The sequence below is a fragment of the Drosophila sechellia genome, chromosome 2R (assembly GCF_004382195.2).
Source record: "Drosophila sechellia strain sech25 chromosome 2R, ASM438219v1, whole genome shotgun sequence".
Classification (NCBI taxonomy): Eukaryota; Metazoa; Arthropoda; class Insecta; order Diptera; family Drosophilidae; genus Drosophila; species Drosophila sechellia.
Window position 1 is genome coordinate 10,937,871 of NC_045950.1, and position 18,044 is coordinate 10,955,914.

The window sequence follows — 18,044 nt, forward strand, 5'->3', positions numbered from 1 at the left end:
CTCGGGGGTTGTGTCTCTAAGTCTGGTTAATCAACCTGCCAGTAAAAGCAGCCCCTTCTCCATAGAAAATAACCCCAACCCAGCGCCCACTGCATTTCCCATTACTTTTGCTCATTTCGAATCCAGCGAATGTGTAATGAACTTGTGGGCATGACGAGAACGCTGGAACAAAGTGTGATATCGAAATTTCCCAAAGGATTCGACGCCATATTTTTGCCAGCTACGAAAAAGATTCCATCCTTGCAGGACTCCCTCCTCCACCTTCCCGCCGCATCTTGCGTGTGTGTGCGTGGAAAATAAAAGGCGAAAAAAGGAAGAAAACGCCCCAAAAGAAAATCTTGAGCAGAACTAGCAAGTCCAACTTCTGCGGGAGTCGTATAATCAAGCGTAAAAATGCGAAATTAATCAACTTCAGAGTCTCAAGTTAACAACGCACAAGGAATTGAATTAAAACTTTTCGCCCCCGGATCACCCTTTTTTCCGCCGCAAAACTGGCCTGAGAAAAGCGGGGCTTATTCAATTATGTATTTGCGCTTGTCCTGCAGTAAAAATTACAATCCACGGGACAAGTCAACAGAATTATGAACACGCCTGGGCAGTAAAAAAGTAAATAAAATTCCAACTCCGCGGCGAAGGAATCAAGCAAAAAAAATGTATATATTTTTCAAACTTTTCTCGGCGACAGAAGTGGGATTTTTTTTTGTACCGTTTTGGGTGAGTTTCTTTGCTGCGGTAATTGCAACTTCTCGCTGTCCTCGGGGAAATGTGAAACAATAAATGAAAATAAATGAATTTTTGTTAGCCCAATGGCCAGCAACGTCGGCCAATCGCCTCCCGGGCATGAAGAACGTAAAAAATTTCATTAATTTCCAGCTTGGCGGCTAACCGACGACTTGATAACTTAACTTCATTGGGCTGAATCACTTGCGCTCCGAATGACATTTGACAGCCCAGCTTCGAAGTTACCAAATGCTCAAGGATTGCAGGAGCAAAGGTCTGAAGGACCAAGGACAAAGTACCAGTGCCAGTCGAAAGCCATTTGATCAAAAATTAATGAGTAGTTTGGAACATTCTGTCACATTATACGCGTGTCAGACGGTTTAAAGGGTTACAAATTGGGCAGCCAAAGACAACACAGTCAGGTGCCGAGGGGTGGAAAATTGGCGAAGAAAAGCGGTCACCTTGGTTTGGAATTCACTTTATCACTAGAAATATCATAGAACTAATGTCTATCGAAAATATGTGAGATATACTTTAGGAATGCAATAATGAAATTAAAATCAGTTTCTATTATCTGATTTAAGATTTACTTTTAGGAATAACTAACTATACCCACTAGTCTAGTCTAACCAGTCTAATAACTATACCCCTTATGATAGCTCTATAACTACAAGGGTATGCATTTGTGCTAATTCGACCCACTGTGCAGCAGGCCACATAGGCATCAGCGGCGGCATAGCCAAGTTTTTGCCATAAAAAACATTGCCCTCATGTCCTCGAGACGTTGTTACTGACAGCCACGTGAAAAGGAGCACGGTCCAGGAATACAAACTTTGCGACAGGCCCGCAAAAAAAAAAAAAAGTAGAGGAAAAAATGGTGACCCCAAGCAGGCCAGGATCTGTCGGAGGAGGACCACCACCAAAGGAGCAGGTCGACGCTGCTTAAATATTAATGCCCCGGGAGTCGGTGGGGCAGACCATGAATAAATTTTTGGCTATGAATTTTCAATAGCCGGTCGGTCCTTCCCTTAAACCACGCTCGCAATTTGTTCCACGACTTTAAGAGTGTCAACCACTCGCAGGTGAGTTTGCAGGGCATTAGGTGTCAGGTGAGTCACCGCAGCGCAACAACTGCAACCGCAAAAGGGTCAGCGGAATTGAATTCATTTCGATTTTCACTTCCGTTTCCGTAGGATGGTAAGCTGGTGACCCCGATTCGAACTCCCAGTGCGTGGGAACTTTACGAGCCTGCCGGGGAAAAAGGTGCCAGGAGCCGGAGGAGCGGGCACGTGCGTATGGCGCCAATTGCCAAATGACCGCAAAAGCTCAGAGGTCGAGTGCTGGGCCATAGATGGCCCAATAAATGCCATTCGATGCTGTTCGAGCCACAACAATACACTTAAAGAAAAGTAAAGGTAGAACTTCGCTAAAATATACATTAATTAAAGCTTGCCTATAGGGGATTTCCCTTAAAATTAATTCAGATAATGCATTTATTATTTTTCTACCAGATTAATTGGATATTTTCATGCACATTTTTTCTGCGTGATGTTGGTGCCCTAATCAAAAACAAAACTCCAGGCGGAAGTGGTCTACGCCCAGTGCCCAGCCACCCAGCTATCACGAACCCAAACTGACATTGCCCACTGATTTTATTTCATCATCCGAAGCACTTTATGAAGCTTTTATTTGATTTTTATGCCAGCCGCTATTTCCATTTCTGTAATTGAATTGTCATTGTGCGGACAAAGCCACGCAGCTAACCACTGACCACTCTGGTTGGCCCTGTCCGTTCTCGTCCTGGTTGCTCCTGGACATCCTTGCCGTTCTGGTTGGTCAGCTTTGGCGCCCATCACCCCGTTCGATATGACCAAACATGTCAAAAACGGTTTTGCGCTTGATTGGCGCTCGGACCCCCGGATAAACACCCAGAGGTATACAAAAAGTGACGGACGCAGGACGAAGGACACAGGACACTGGACGTGGCACGTCCTGTGGAAAAAAGGGTTGCGGTCACAAAGTTCCGCCCCAAGGCCATCGAAGTGGTATAAAAATTGCCAGTTAGAAGTGTCCATTCATTGGCAAATTGCCGCAATTGATGTGGGTGGGTTGAAAACTTAGTGGTTGGGTGGTGCGCTGATGGGTGATGTGCTAGAAAGTGAGCAAATAAAAATGTCACAGGAAGAAAAGCAATTTGAAGTTTTGCCTCTGGGCTGGGAAAGTGCTTCCAGTTGTGGCACAAATAAAAGTGAGACACCTGCTGAGATTACATCAATAAAAGGTTGCATAAGAGGGCAATACAGAATTTCTAAGATTTTGTGCGCAATTCTTCTGTAAATTAATCAGTTACTGAACTTCAAGGACATCTTTTGAATCATTTAAAAAGTTATTTACCATGTATACTTAAGAATAAACATAAAAAGCAATATATTTACTTTATAAATTTAAAATAAACCCTTAAAATACTATTCACACTCAAATGAAACGCCCCCTTTCGTATTCACATATATCATATCGAATGTACTTAGGATCCACACCTTCTAGAGATCCTTTGCACCTGTTCAAAAATGCAAACTCGCTTTTGCACACTCTTCAATGCCCATTTCGAGGACAATTTGAGCAGTTTTCATATTTAAAATTCCCAAAATGGTGCTACGTGAGATAATAATCGTTACATTTAATGGGATGCCAACTCTCCTGCTCCTTGCAGATATATGTATTTCGCATTCGAGATACTTTCAGCACCGTAGCATTTTCAGTACTCGGCCTTCCGAGGAGGAAATAAATTTCAAGGAAAAGGGTTTTCTTGTGTTGAGTTGGCAAGAAGTGAAGTTGGCAACAACCCCGGGGCCTTGGAATCGTTAAACTTCCGCCGGATGTGCCATTAGCCGGGGTGATTCCGGGGCAATCGGCAAACATAATGGCATAATCGAATGATAATTTAATAAGAACCAAACGGTGACGTCAACATTTGAATTGTGGCCGTTTAATTGAATCCTCGCCGTTTTGCTCCATTTCCTGCCACCGAAACAGCTACGAAGATGAAGTTTCCGCTGGCGGAGAGACGGAGTCGAGTGGATTGGAATGCGTTATTCATATCGATGTGTGTGCATAATCAGAATGAATGTTCACCCAGGGAATTCCTGAGTTGCGAGCTGTGGCCAAAGGAGCTACCAGTTTCTGCAGCTCAACCAATTCGTTCTGACAACACCAGCTCCACCTGCTTTTCGCTCGGTTTCGCCCCCTGTTTTGTGTCCAACACAATTCAATTTGCATGCACTCATGAATAATGCAATCGGCCAAACATCCAAATAATTCTAATGGACTTGGACTGAAATATTCATACAACAACATCAATGAAACCAAAAGAATGCAGTACAAAGTGCTGGATTTTATGAGTACTAGCATATGCGAAAGATAAATAAGATAAAAGGATCCCAAAAGCGGAAAATGTTATGTAAAACTTAAAACACACCATTTATATACCAATCCATAAAACTGATTAGAAGATTGGTATTTAATCGAAAAAGATCCTAATCAAGCGCACACTTTAAATCACAAAAAAGCTCTTAAGTATCGGATATTAAGTAAATATTACACCAGGACGATTAAATAAACAAAGAAGTCCTGTCAAATGCGGCTTGTCCTTAATGTCTTGGCAAACACAAGAATGGCAACCAAATAGGCGGAATGCTTGTGGCTAGCCGGGAAATTGGCCAACTCTGACCTGCCAAGGATTCAAGGCTCCGGCTGACGCGTCCTGCGTATTAAAAATAATATGCAAAGTGCGGGGACCTGTTGAGATTTTCACAATTCCCCGAACAAATAACATATTCACATATTGTTGTGAAAACCCCCGCCCTGCTCCCGTTTCCGCCTGTCTGTGTCTGGATCTCCTTGGTCCTTGGTCCTTCCTTCTTGGGCGTGTGGTTTTTTCGACTCGGTTTTCCTTTGTTTTCGGGTCGGTCCGCTTATGATTTATCATCGCCGACTCCAAAGTTATATCTTCAAGATTAAAAGTGGATGTGGGGGAGCTCTCAACTGACACGCCCCACAACCGACATCCCTTATTCTCGTTCATTTACCTAATGTGACAACTTTAATTTGCGTAGAAATTCCGCTAAGTGGCTTTCATATTTAACATTTTGATGCTCGGTATGATTGGGATTGGGGCAGCTAACCTCGTCTTCAAGTCGCAGAAACTTTTCCGCTGCAAATTCTAGTTTTGCCAATTCAAACAGCAAGTTCCCATCCTCCACTCTGATCTTAGTAATCCCATTTGGATTGTGTGTGTGCTCAGCAAAGTTTTTGGGATGCCAAACTTACTATACTTGTATGCCCCGACCATGGAACTAAGTAAATTAGCCAAAGGCCCTGGCAACTACAAGAACTTCCCACTCCGAGTTGCAAGAACTATCGCCGACCGCAGGCCGCACACATTATTAATAATATTTATGATTGAGTGACTGGGCGGGCGGCTTCCAGGGGCAGGATAACTCCAGATGATGGTGCTCCTTACCAGTATAAAGACAGATGACTGACCACAGTGTAAATTAAAGATTATTCCGAAGAGCGAGAGTGGTCGGTCAGGTCTAAATATTTAATCCTAATGAACAAGTTCATTCGAAAGGAAAAGTCAGTTGAGAAGTAATTAGGGGTGTATAAGTATCTAGATATTTGCATATGGTTTTAATAGTGTGGGAGTGAGATACATTCTTTTGCATTTCAAATATTTACCAAGAGATCATATTGTTATTTTTAATGTAATTGATTCAGAATCAATTGGGACCCCTTAAAGCTGATTATTTAATGGAACAACATTAAAAGAGCTTCTATAAAATATATAAATTCTTAGAATTGTCACAACCCATTCCCAAATGTATATCTCAGAAAAAGTGTAACAGTTTTCAAATTGAAAAGAGCGGGTAGGCCTACCCCCTCTTAAAGGCTTTTCCTTACCAGTATCTGGAACCAAGTTCATCTTTATATGCATGTTCGCACATCCATTAATCCGTTCCAGAACAACAGTGGAAAAAAAGCGACAATTGAGGGGAATGGGTGGATGAACCGAACCCGAATACCCAGTAGTCACTGGGGAGCCAAGGAATTTATGGTATAAAAAATGGATTTGCGATGTTTTCGCTGTGCAAATTAAATTTATTGCCGCGGATACTTATCCGTGTGCCCATTGTTCCGGGTACCTTTAGCTACACGTATGCACATGTGGGTGGAGGTGGGTGGAGGTGGGTGGTAGTGGGTGTAACTGGTAGGAGGGCGGAGTTGGGAACTCGGAATGATGGGCTGTATTCGCCCACAAATTTATACGCGGCTTTCCTTGCCACGGCGCATCCCATTTAACAGATGGAAATGGAAAATTATGAAGCGACGTGCCCGGAACTGCAAAGTTCCTACAGTTCGCGTGCACACATAATAAATGTGCCTGCCTAAGTGAGCAAAAATAAAAAACTGGATGCGAGAAAAAATGGAAAATTAAAAAAGCAGACAGTTGCACGTTTGTTTAGAGTCTCCCCTCGATTTGAATGTTGCACTTGCCTCCCAATGGCAAGGATCTCCACCCATCGCCCTACGCCCACCACCCACCGCGCCACGCCCACCGTGCCCCGCCCACCGCGGACTAAACGGAATAAGCGTTAATGCTTCGTTTGAATGAATTTTTGATTGCGTTGTTTACGATTGAATTTACTTCCTGCCCAGGGTAACATTTTTTTGTTTTGTTCTTTGTTTGTTTTTTTCTTGTTTGCCATTTGGGGGAGTGAGCATAAATTTGCGTGGCCCAACTCCGCCGGAATTCGCTTTCCATTTTTGCGTTTGCAAATCCGTGCGAATTTTCCTACGGAGTTGTAAAGTTAACTCTTGTTTACAGCTTACCGACATCTCCAAGGAGAGTTTTCCTCCGCAGATCGGAGATAATGCAAATGGCAATGGGAAAATGACGAGATGGGGGGGAGGAGTGGAAATCGTGTTAAACACTTTTCACATTCAATGAGCATTGGGGCGGCAGTCGGGAAATGCGATTTAATAAACGATAATTTCTGATATAAATAAATAATCCAAATGGTGAGCATAAGTGGGGAAAATGCCACAGAAGATTAAACAATATTAATGCAAACGAAAAAGTATTTTAAAATATTTTTCAACAATTGAGAAATTATCAAAAAATTCAAGGATATTATAAGTTCGCATATCCATCCCTCCCTTTAAAGTTTCCCAATGCTTACTAAGCTGATGATGGAAAATCATCGATATAATCTCGTTATGGAACTCCTCATCGCCACCTCCTGCAGTGGGCCTGCCTATTGGGCAACGAAACAGGAAACCAATTAATCTCTATCAATGCCCGACTTCGCAGGCTCAAGCTCAAGGATCAAGTGACAAGACATCGACTGGCTTAACAGACGAAACCCGAAATGGACAAGCCGTGAAGTGGCCAGGATGATGGCAGGGATTTCTGGGTGGTGGGAAGGACCTGAGATGGAGACGGGCACTGACATATACGACTCCCTGGAGTGCAATCGGAAATGGACGCCAATGAAACAAATGCAGGCACGTAAAAAAGTCGAAGACCACGGAGCAGCAAAGGTTGGGCCTGCCCCTTGGCCCCTCGCCAGCCATCCTCTTCTCAATTCAATTCCCATCTCCTTCGGAACTTCCAATTGTGCAACGCGTGGTATGAGTAATGAGAGAGCAACGGCAGCCCAAAAAGGGAAAACGATTTTCCGGTTCAATCAGTTTTGATTTAAATTGCAATTATTAACTTCGGCTGGGCAAATCATTTATTTAGCTGTTATATGGGATTCTCATTACGTCGTTGGGTTAATAAAACATACCATGATTGCCATCAAGTTGGAAACTTAAGAATGCCATACTAATTTAATTCTGTTCAACTTTTGTGAACTTAATTTAGAAGGAAGTCTTTCCGCCCTCGGTTATAAATTAAGAAAAAAAATTTTATATAGTTTATGGCAGTGTTATTTAGTTGTAAAATGGTTCTACTGCCTCCTTTGACGTAGATACCAGATATCTCTGAGTCCAAATTTACATACGCGAAAAGAACTATTAATAGAACCTTAAGTCCCGTAAATTTAGCTTAAAAACAAGTTAACACTTTGTAGACTGCGATTAAATACATAAATACATACATTATATGAAAAATTTTCCACACAGTAGCAAAGTTCTTTAATTAACTTCAGTTTGGATGTTAATATTTTTCTTAGCAATGTCTAAAAATTAGCAATGTCTAAAAATAATGAGAATTATAATGCTTTAAGTTCGGTGAAGAGTAGTCACTGTGGCGTCACATTCAAATATTTAATTAACTTATTTTTAATACCTGCAAATAAACTAGCTGAGATATTAAAAAATCCCGTTTGACCTTCTGAAAATAATTATCCTAATCGGGATTAGAAAAAACTTTCGCAGACAGCACCTAATCATTTTTAGCTTCCGTAAACATATAACATTTTATTTGACTAACGCCATGCAGACATGAAGTGACTTTTACGCCGAAAGTGTTGTTTAAATAATAAACAAAAACTGGTAATAAATCATATACATTTGTATTAATATGTATGAGAAGGGAATCTTGTTGGAGAACAGGGAACTAATCCTATGGTATAGTTAGCAACACACTTAAATCTAGAGGTTAGAAATGCTAAGCTCAGTGGATTCCCGGGTAGTTATTTACACAAGATGACGATAAGCCTTATCAAACGTTGTTCGTTGCCATAATCAACACGATATTATGCCAATTAAACAGAGTGCGACCGCCCATGTCACTATTAATCGCAATCAGATTTTGTTTTGCGCTCCTGTTCGGCGACTATAGGGATTTCCTCATCATGGTCAGATTTAAGAGGCTTCTTCTCCTCCTCATCGTCCTGATCGCGTCCCAGATTCTGAAGTTCCTTCAGCCCAGAATCAGGCAACTGATGACAGACACTGTTCCATGGCTGCAATTTGGATTCCGAGAAAAGCACATACATGATGCCACTGCCTGTTAGCATCAACGAGCTGAGCAGGAACACATTCTTCCAGGCATCAATGGTTTGCTTTAAGAAGGGATTATGCATGGATTAAATTACTCCTTCAATGGCAGATACAACTTACATTATTGTGAGTAAGTTGGCCCACGATAAAGGGCGATATAAAGCCCGGCATTCCACCAATCATTCCACTCACGCCCAGTACAATGCCCGCATAGTTTGGCGACAGATCAACCATGGAGGCCAAGGGACCCGAGGACACGGCGCCGTGAAGCATGGTGGCCACTGTAACCAACACGATGGCAGCCGTCGCGTTGTACCCAAAGTAAGCTAGTGCTAATACTATTAAGCCTTTAGTGCCACAGCCTAGAACAAAAGAGGTTTTAAATGTTATTAAGACTGTAGAAAATAGCTAAACAATCAGAAAAACTACTCACAAATGAAAGTGGCTAATTTGCGGACATTGGTGCGACTCATCTTGTCCGTGCGCAGGAGATAGTCGGCGAATATGGAGAAGACGTAGGCGAAGAGCATTCTCATAAGATGCGGCAGTCCGGACAGGAAGCCAGTCTGAAAAGGATCATGCAATGTGTAGTACTGTTGGCCTACAAAATCTCTTAACCACTTACTGCTCGAATGTTCCAGTGATGAATCAGTCTGAAGTAAGTCGGCGCATGGGTCATCAAAGTGAAAAGACCCCAGATGCCACCCCATTGGGCGACCACATTCAGCCAAACCGGACGGGAGGTGGCAATCGCCTTCCAGGGAGTGGGTCCCTTGCTGCCCTGAATGGAGGCACCCAAGGACTTCTCGATGAACTTCCGCTCCGAGTCAGCGATACGTGGGTGCTCAGCGGGACTATCGAACACGAGGAACTGCCAGGCGACGAACCAGAGAGTGCCCACGATTCCGCAGATATAGTAGACCCACTCCCACCGTGTCCAATCGATGACGTAGCCGAAGATCGGATAGAACAGGGCCACGCCCACAGAACTGCCCAAGTAAGCACTGACAAACTTGCTGCGCTCGTTGGGCGGAATCCATTTGGCAGTGAGTACGTGCATCGATGGCCAGGCCAAGCCCTTCAATAGTAAGGATTTAAACTTTCCATTTAAATCTGCTTAACGATCCCTTACCGTTATCCACCCCTGGAATACTCGCAAGATAATCAAGCCCGTGTAGCTCCAGTACGATACGAGGGGTATGAGGAAGCAGCAGAACACACCGATGCCGTTGGACCAACCAAAGACCAACTTAGTGCCATACTTGGTGGCCAGGATTCCGCCGGGAATCTGCAGTGTCCAGTGGGCCCAGAAAAATGATCCCAAAAGAGCGCCCTGCTGCTTCTCGTTCCAGTGAAATCCATTCTTTTCGTACGGAATCTGTCGAAGATATAGTGCACACACACGTTACTCATACGCCCCGTTGTTGCACAAGCTCCGTCACTTAGTGGCTTTCATTAAGCACTTAACCAGTGATTCAGCGATCTGATACTCACATTCGCCCAGTCCAAAAACCAACGCTCCAGCGAAAATCGTTCATTTATTTCCGCAAGGGCAGCTAAGTCCGTAGAGTTCTCGTGGGTTTCATTTGAGATGATAGCACCCTTCCCGGCAATCATGTCCACAATGGTAATGTTCAGATTGATCCGGATCATGTAGTTCACGATGAAGCCGATGAATGTCATGTACCACAGCACAGTGCGCGCCTTGACTAAAAAGATCAAAGTAGAGTACATGAAATGCGAGCTCCCAACTTGTGGTTGTTCTTCATTTGGAGGTCTTAAACAAGATCTTCGACTTCGAGTTTCGAGGTAAGACACGAATTTCAGATCATTCTCGTACCTTGGCCCATGGTGAATGGATTGACTGGTTGGGAACTTCAATGGAAATTTGAACTCTGCATCTGCAGGAGCTGCCGCCAATCCCTCCGATTCGATCGCCGACGATCAACTGCTGCTGGCCGCTGCCGGAATAGAATGCCAGACCCAGTCTGCCTTCAGACGATCCGCCTGTATCTGTATCTGTATCTCTTTATCCCAGCCGGACGCCACTGATAAGCGCCGCAGATCTGGCGGATTATGCTGCAGCTCTGCTCGTGTTCGCTCATCAACCTGCCCAACATGCGACAGACAACGACAAGTTCGGCGATCGGCAGCGCTCAGTTGAAATTCGCACTTAGGCAGACCGGATCAGTCAGCTGTTGGACTATCTTTATGATATGGCGTGCTCCCTGTGGGTTTCGTTATCGCGTTACGAGAGATGAAGACTAGATATTCCTGAAGACAGCTTAACGACGGGCCGCTGCCGGATTTACAGCTTTTCAAAGTCCAAACAAACAAGATTGTGGAGTCCACCTCAGAGCTAAGCCAATGACTGCACCGATTTGGCCAGAAAAACAAAAGCGGCGCGTAGTTGGGGACCTGGAAATAGGGAGTTCTTACCAGAAGTTGGAGATCAATTATTTTAATTGATCTAAAAAACACCCACACTTTCCAAGATGCAATTATATTTGTATTTACACCGAAAAAATGTATGCGTCGCGATCTATTGAGAACTTGAGTCACAGTTGAGCTGTGCTGTTATTGCCAGGGGAACATTTACATGAGGATCACGGCATTCACTTACTACAAAATGGCATACATTAGGAGTATATTCGTCATAGACTGCACCATTTTTGACTTATGCACATTTTTGTAGTGAGCAATGTGTACTTAGGTATAGGCTAGCATAAGAGTGAGACCTACGAATTGCTGTCTAAATCGAGGGCTAACAGTTGTGCGCGTTTGCCGTCGTGGGGGACACCGTCGCAGGGCGTGGTGCTCCACAAGTGGCTTCCCACAGACGGCTCAGGACTCATCCGACATTTTCGTAGGACATTGGAGGCCGTTCGCTGGCGGTCGAGCCGAAGATCGTAGGCGGATGGTGCTGCTGTCCCTGTTGCTGCTGCTGGTGGGGATGCTGTTGCTGTTGCTGGTGGGGATTGTGGCTATGCTGGTGTTGCTGTGCGGTCGGCTGCTCGTTGCGAATCTGTCCCAGCGGAAACATGATGTTGTGGGCCATCTGGGGGTGGTGCAGATGCTCATTGGGTGGCGGTGGAGGCGGTTGCTGGTGGGCAGCATGAAGAGCCTGAGCGGCCTCCACATGCTTGCGTTGCTCGCTCTGCTGTTGCTGTTGCTGCTGATGAACCTTCTCCACGCTGTTCTCCTCGTACTTCTTCTGAAGCTGGAAAAGAGGCAGCTGCTGGGAGGCATGAATGGGCACAACAACTGCGCCTGCAGATGCTACTCGCTCTACCTGTGATTGAGGCGATGGTTCGCGCTCTCCCTTTTCGTATTTCTTTTGCAACTGGTACATGCTGTGGGACAAGTGAGTAGTCACCGTGCTACTGCCACTGCTGCTAGAGCTGAGTTTTGAGGAGGTTGACGTGGAGGAGGGCGCGGGCTTTTCCGCTTTGACAGGCGACTTCTTCTGGTACTTCTTTAGTATCTGCATTAGTTCGGACTTTACATCAAGGCGTATCTCCTCGGGAACTCTCTTAATCTCTTCGTACAGGGATAAGAGGAACAGCCTGTCGGGATCCCGGTTCTTGCGCTTCTTGCTCTTCTTTGGAAATGCATCCTGCATGAACTGCAGAAGCTTCTCCTCAAAGGGCGACTCTCTGGTTAGTGATCCACTTCCATGCTGGCGTCTTAACAAGTGTGGATGCAAGCCACCATGAAAAGCAGGGTGCTGGAGCATTCCGGAGTGTGACTGACCACCGCCGCCATGCTCGCCTCCTCCACCGCTGCCATTGTGCCCCTGCAACTGGGGTACTGGGTGTCCCTGATATGAGCCACCATTGCTTGATCCAGGAGCATCATTGGTTTCGCCATCGTTGGTGTGATGATCCTGCTGCTGCTGTTGTCCTGCATGCGACTGCGGATCCTTCTGGTGCTGCATATTGTGCTGGTGATGGCCCACTGCCGCCGTGAGAATAGCATCGCACAGATGCTCCGGGGCGTAGTCCAAGCCGGTCAAGAAGTTCTCCGCCTTGAGCTCACCATTCATCTCCTCGTAGAAGTACTCGGTGCCCACAATGTCGATGATATCGTTGTCCTCCTGGTTGAGTTCGATCCCCGGCGGTGGAGATCCTCCAGAGAGTTGACAGCGCTTCAGTTCCGCCAGCTTTTTTCTCGTGGTCAGTCGCATATCGCGCCAGCACTGGAGGAAGGTTAAAGTTTATTTTTGGATTTGATAGGCAAGTAAACGCACCTTTTTCCACTGAATAATCGTCTTCTTGGGACCAATGGTGTTAAGGGCCGCTTGGATCTTCTCCCAATACCACTCCTTCTCCTTTTTGCCCTCCATGTACTTGGTTTCCCGCAGCAGTGTGATGAGCATCTTCTTCTGCGGCTTGGTCACTCGATCCTGGAAGGACAAAACGGCTTATTAGCACTTCTACATTCCAATGAATGAATTTCCACAAATATGTGCTTTCCCGCCTCGAACACCACTCCAATTGTTGCTATTGTTTATCCAAATGCCAGCGGTGTCTACAATATTTTGCGCTCCCCGCACACACACACGTACAAGTCGTGTGTGTGTGTGTGTGGTTAAAGAATCGGACGATTCGTAATTTTTTGGAACCTTGCGAATTACCATGGTGAGCTTTTGGAGCAGTCTGCGTTGGCTCGAAATCTTGATGTTTTGTTTTTCAACCGCCGTCGAGTTTTTGCTGCTGAATTCCGGGGACTTTTGTTTAATTTTTCACTCCCTCAAACATTGCTGTTGCTGCCTTTCGTTCTTCTTCTTCTTCTGTCCGCTGCGTATGTGTGTGTGTGTGCGTTTGACGGTCTCACCAGTTTGACGTTTCGCCCGCCCGGTTGGAAATCAGCTGATGCGCAAACGACCGTTACAAAATTGAATGTGTAGTTAAATTACTTATTTCGTTGATTTAAATAATGTAGCAATAAGTATATTGAACTATGGCTATTGCAACGAGTATATTGCTATAATTTAGCAATTTTAAATGATACAATCGTTTTTGCCAATTAAAAACAAACATAAAAAGAGAAATAATATAAACTATCAAAGTAATGTTAATTATTGCTATCGAATTAATTCCTTAATTATAAGCAAAAATTTGGCCCGCAATTTAATTATAATGAAAAAAAAAACATTTGTATGATATTTGAGAAGTTTTATTAAGTGATAAGAAATTAAACGAGCTCCATTTCAGCGTTTGTTGGTTGTCGCCTGTCTGCTGACCTGCCGGGTGATGGTGGACACACCCTCCTCGAAGAGAGTGCGGAACAGGACGTTGGCGTGGTTGAAAAGACCATCCTTGAGAGACACAATCAAGAACTGCGAGTTGGTGAAGTGCTGCTTCAACATGCTACCTATGTTTTGGGTGTGCGACATGTCCAGGGCAGCGTCCACCTCATCCAAAATGTACAAGGGAGCCGGAGAGAACTTAAGCATGGCCAGGACGAGAGATAGAGCCACCAAAGACTTCTGGCCACCAGAAAGTTCCCCCAGACTCTCCTTCCATATGCCATTGAATCCCACTTTAATCTCCAAGCCGGTCAGACAACCATTGGTATGGACGGGATTGAGTTTCGCTTCAGCACCCGGTAAAAGGGAACTAAAGATCCCACTGAAGTTCGTGTTCACCTCGGTAGCGGCTTTGTTCAGTTGATCCTGCTCTTCTTCGTCCATCTTCACTATGATTTTTTTAATCTTCTCCTTGTCCATCGCTACAATGTTTCGCCGCCGCTCAGTCTCCTTGAAGTTCTCCTCCTCGCGATCCAGCACCATGATTGCGTTCATGTTGAGAGTGCGTTCCATTTTGTCCTTTTTCTCCTGCATCTTTGCCAGCTTGTTGCCTGCTTCGTGGGGGTCCTCCTTGCTGTAATCGTACCGGGTGTTCTTCATGCCAAAGCAGTTCTTCTCCTCCGGAATCCACGGATACTTGGCCTCGAGGGCTTCCATCCGTTTCTTTGCCTCTTTGGCATCCGAACTGATCTTTTTTTGTTCGTTCTCTTTTTTCTTCACCTCCAGCTCAATCTCCTGATTTTCCTTCAACATTTTCTCCTTCTTGACCAACTGATTTCGCATCTCCTTGTTCTGAGCGTTCAGTTTATCTTTCTGCTCCTTAATCGCCTGTTCGAGCTCCGTCACCTCGGACGCGGCACTGGAGCTATTTGCTTTCAGAGCATTTAGCTCGGCCTTGAACTTTTCGAGGTTGTCAATCATGTCCTGGTGCTGCTTCTTTGCAGTTTCGATACTTTTCTGCAGCTCAGTGATTTCCAATTGAAGAGTTTCGAACTCCTGCTCTCGCTTTTTCCAGTTCGCCCGAGATTTCTCCGCCCGTTGCTTGGTCACCTTGATCTCGTTGGTGGCTGCATTCAGCTCTCGCTCGCGATAACCCTTTGCATCTGCCAACTTCGCCTCGATATCCTTTATTTTGGCTTGCGAGGTCTTCTGCTTTTCACGGGATTCAATTATTTGCTGCTCTAGGGTCTTGACCCTTTCCCTCATTTCTTCAATTTCAGCCTGATTCTGCTGAAAGGTTGTTTGGGCCAACCTGTTCTCGCACATGGTTAGCTCGTGCTGTCGCAGGTCAAGATTTTCCTTCATTTTGTTGAACGTGTGGGCCTGGTTTTCAATGGATCTAAGAACAGATAGGCGTAAGTATTGGCAATGGAAAGTTACTCGTTTACATACGCTATTTGCCTTTCTACTTGGGCTATCTCATTGTCGATCTCCCTGTACTCCTGTTCTATTTGCTTAATAGAGTGTAATTCTTCTAGGACGTTAGCACCTTTAGGAGCAGCACCTCCAGACACTGTGCCATGGGGATCGACGACATCTCCTTCCAAAGTCACTGAGCGACAATTAATACGTGGGTCGTAGCTGATCTAGATAAAAGAATGCATGTAAAAGATGTACAGAAAATAAATTATATATATATACTCACTTGTTTGGCTACAATGAGGTCCTTGCAGATAAGGGTTCCGCCAAAGCAAAACTTCATGACAGGCTCGTAATAGCGGTCATAGTCAATCAGTGACATGGCCCATTGGACATTCTCGGCGCCCACTTTATTTTGAGCGTATTCTACTACATTTCTGTTTAGCGAGCCAGATTGAATCTTGTTGATGGGAATCAAGGTGACACGACGCTGAAGATTGCCCCTCTGCAAGATCTTCTTGCTAGTCACATCATCGTCTGTCACGTAGCTATATAACTAACATAGAACTCGTGATTAAAGTAATAACTTCTTAAATCTGATGCAACAACTTACACTTCCGCCGGCTGTCTGGACTAGAGCCATGGAGTTTTGCATGTCCTTCACCTGGAACAACTTGCCTACCAAGCCACGCACCTTTCGCCGATCAAAGTTTGGTTCTGGGTCCTGGTATTGCAGGTCATAGCGGGAGGCATTGCAGCGGTCCAGCTCTCGTTTCAGCTCGCGCTTTCGCATGTGCAGATCGTTGCGTCGCTGCTTTAGCTTCTCGAAATGACCGCCCTCGTAATTGAGACTTTGTAGCTGCCGTTCTAAGTTCTTAATCTCAACCACCAACTGATCATGCAGCTTCTTGTCCTTTACATAGGCAGCGTCGTTAGTCTGGGTCTCGCCCTCACGCTGTTTCAATACGCCACGCGTATGACGCAGCTCGATCTCTGAGGTCTTAATGGTGGTCTGTGACTCGCTGAACTGCTCCTTGGCAACTAAAGAGGGAATATAGGTAATTAAAATGATTTAGTTTCATTCCCGACAGACATACCTATCAATTGTTCTTGCAGTGTTGAGGCTTCCCCATTTTCATTGGTGGAGAGTCCCTGCGAGACAGCTTCCATCTTCTTTTGGGCGTCCTCATAGGCTTTTGAATCTCTGGCATCTGCCTCCTTGAGGCTTTCGAATTCGCCTTGAACCTTGGCCATGTCCGCTTCTTTTTTAGCTAGGGCTCTTTCATCATCCTGAATATTTTTGAAGGCCATGCGTATCTTCTTCTCATCTTGCTGAATCGTTCCCTCGGCCGCCTTTAAGCTACCCGTAGCGGTAGCTTCTAGTGCCCGCTTTGCGCTGAGCTGGGTTTCGAGACTTTTGATGGAGCCACCCATCTCTGCGTCAATCTGCTGCTGCATCTCCTTCACGGAGTTTTCAATGCTCTCGACCTCTGCGAGGTTCTTGGCGTGAGTGGCTTTGCAGTTCGCTATGCGATCCTCGATTTTATGCTCATTGGCCTCCACCGTCTTGAGGGTCTCGCATTGCTTGAGATACTTGGCGGAGATGTGAATCCTGATGAGGAAGTCAATGTCACGACAGATTTTCTGATACTCCTGGTAGGCGGAGCGCTCTTGGCGCAGTTTAACCAGCTTTGGCAGCACCTCCTCGTCGAGCAAGACCTTGGTCTCCCGCACTTTGGTCTCCTTTTTCTCAATCAGGGTTTTGGTGGCATCTCGCTTGGTTTTGTACTGACTGGTTCCAGCTGCCTCCTCCACCATTGACAGAACCTTGGGGAAATATCTATGTTAGATGGAGAACTATTTATGGTTGTATTTTTCGGGCAACCCACCTCCTTGGGCTTCATATTTAGCACTTGCTGAATCTTGCCCTGCATGATTAGGAAGTTGGGATTGTTCACATTTAGCTGGATGGAGCAGAAGAAGTCCTGCACCTTCTTGTTCTGCACCAGCTTGCCATTGATTAGGAACTTGTTCTTGCCTCCGACAACCACCTGGCGCGTCACAGAGATCTCCCGGCACTTTTCGTAACCCTGCGGACACTGGGCGGGATTTGTGTTGTCAAACACAATGGTAACAGTGGCCTTGGTAATGCCCGCCTGCCCATTCTTGTAAACCAAATCCTGTAGAGCCGAAGCGCGCACCTGGTAGCATAGAAAAAAGCGTTGAACTCCGGGCCCAGACAGGTCCAATTGGTACTCACATTTTGGAGATTACTAATACCCAGTACGAAACAAATGCTATCCAGGATGTTTGACTTGCCGGAGCCGTTTAGACCCGTGATAGCCGTGAATTCCGGGTCGAATCCTTCTATCTCCGTTCGCCGGCCATAGGATTTGAAGCCGTCGAGCACTAGCTTCTTAACATACATTTTTATGCGAAGCGGTTTTTCCAATTCCTGGCGTTCTTTTCGTTTAATTCCGCGTCAAAAATTTGCCGCAATTAGTGTGACCGTGACACGGCATCTAAAATACATATCGAAATGTCAAGGCAGGAATGATTTCGATTATAGTGCACTTAGTGACGAATTGCAATACACGGCAACAATTTAAAAATGCTGTGAACCCAATTATATTTAGCGAAAATACTT

General features: G+C 45.2%; 3 protein-coding genes across 3 annotated transcripts; all 3 read right to left on the minus strand.

Moving 5' to 3' along the window:
- Positions 1-8,182: 8,182 nt before the first annotated feature.
- LOC6609212 (sialin) lies at positions 8,183-10,577 on the minus strand. Its single transcript, XM_002033867.2, has 7 exons — positions 10,568-10,577; positions 10,222-10,436; positions 9,860-10,105; positions 9,353-9,805; positions 9,161-9,293; positions 8,848-9,089; positions 8,183-8,789 (listed from the first exon to the last, which is right to left on the minus strand). Exons 1-7 carry the CDS (start codon positions 10,575-10,577, stop codon positions 8,520-8,522), a joined length of 1,569 nt encoding a protein of 522 aa, XP_002033903.1. The 3' UTR covers positions 8,183-8,519.
- A 637-nt stretch (positions 10,578-11,214) lies between these two features.
- LOC6609213 (putative uncharacterized protein DDB_G0288537) lies at positions 11,215-13,525 on the minus strand. Its single transcript, XM_002033868.2, has 3 exons — positions 13,364-13,525; positions 12,977-13,132; positions 11,215-12,925 (listed from the first exon to the last, which is right to left on the minus strand). The coding sequence occupies exons 1-3, from the start codon at positions 13,364-13,366 to the stop codon at positions 11,579-11,581; spliced, it is 1,506 nt and encodes a 501-aa protein (XP_002033904.1). The 5' UTR covers positions 13,367-13,525; the 3' UTR covers positions 11,215-11,578.
- Positions 13,526-13,889: 364 nt separating this feature from the next.
- On the minus strand, positions 13,890-17,916 carry LOC6609214 (structural maintenance of chromosomes protein 2). The gene is made up of 7 exons (XM_002033869.2): positions 17,658-17,916; positions 17,287-17,598; positions 16,495-17,224; positions 16,011-16,438; positions 15,684-15,953; positions 15,431-15,624; positions 13,890-15,377 (listed from the first exon to the last, which is right to left on the minus strand). The coding sequence occupies exons 1-7, from the start codon at positions 17,823-17,825 to the stop codon at positions 13,940-13,942; spliced, it is 3,540 nt and encodes a 1,179-aa protein (XP_002033905.1). The 5' UTR covers positions 17,826-17,916; the 3' UTR covers positions 13,890-13,939.
- Between the last annotated feature and the right edge of the window lie 128 nt (positions 17,917-18,044).

Coding starts and splice junctions, on each gene's coding strand:
- LOC6609212 (XM_002033867.2), bottom strand. Junction 10,106..10,221: donor GGTTTTTGGACTGGGCGAAT/GTGAGTATCAGA, acceptor TATCTTCGACAG/ATTCCGTACGAAAAGAATGG. Junction 8,790..8,847: donor GCCAACTTACTCACAATAAT/GTAAGTTGTATC, acceptor CCCTTCTTAAAG/CAAACCATTGATGCCTGGAA.
- LOC6609213 (XM_002033868.2), bottom strand. Junction 12,926..12,976: donor CGATTATTCAGTGGAAAAAG/GTGCGTTTACTT, acceptor ACCTTCCTCCAG/TGCTGGCGCGATATGCGACT.
- LOC6609214 (XM_002033869.2), bottom strand. CDS start 17,825: ATGTATGTTAAGAAGCTAGTGCTCGACGGCTTCAAATCCTATGGCCGG. Junction 17,225..17,286: donor TAAATATGAAGCCCAAGGAG/GTGGGTTGCCCG, acceptor TATTTCCCCAAG/GTTCTGTCAATGGTGGAGGA. Junction 15,378..15,430: donor CAAGTAGAAAGGCAAATAGC/GTATGTAAACGA, acceptor ATCTGTTCTTAG/ATCCATTGAAAACCAGGCCC.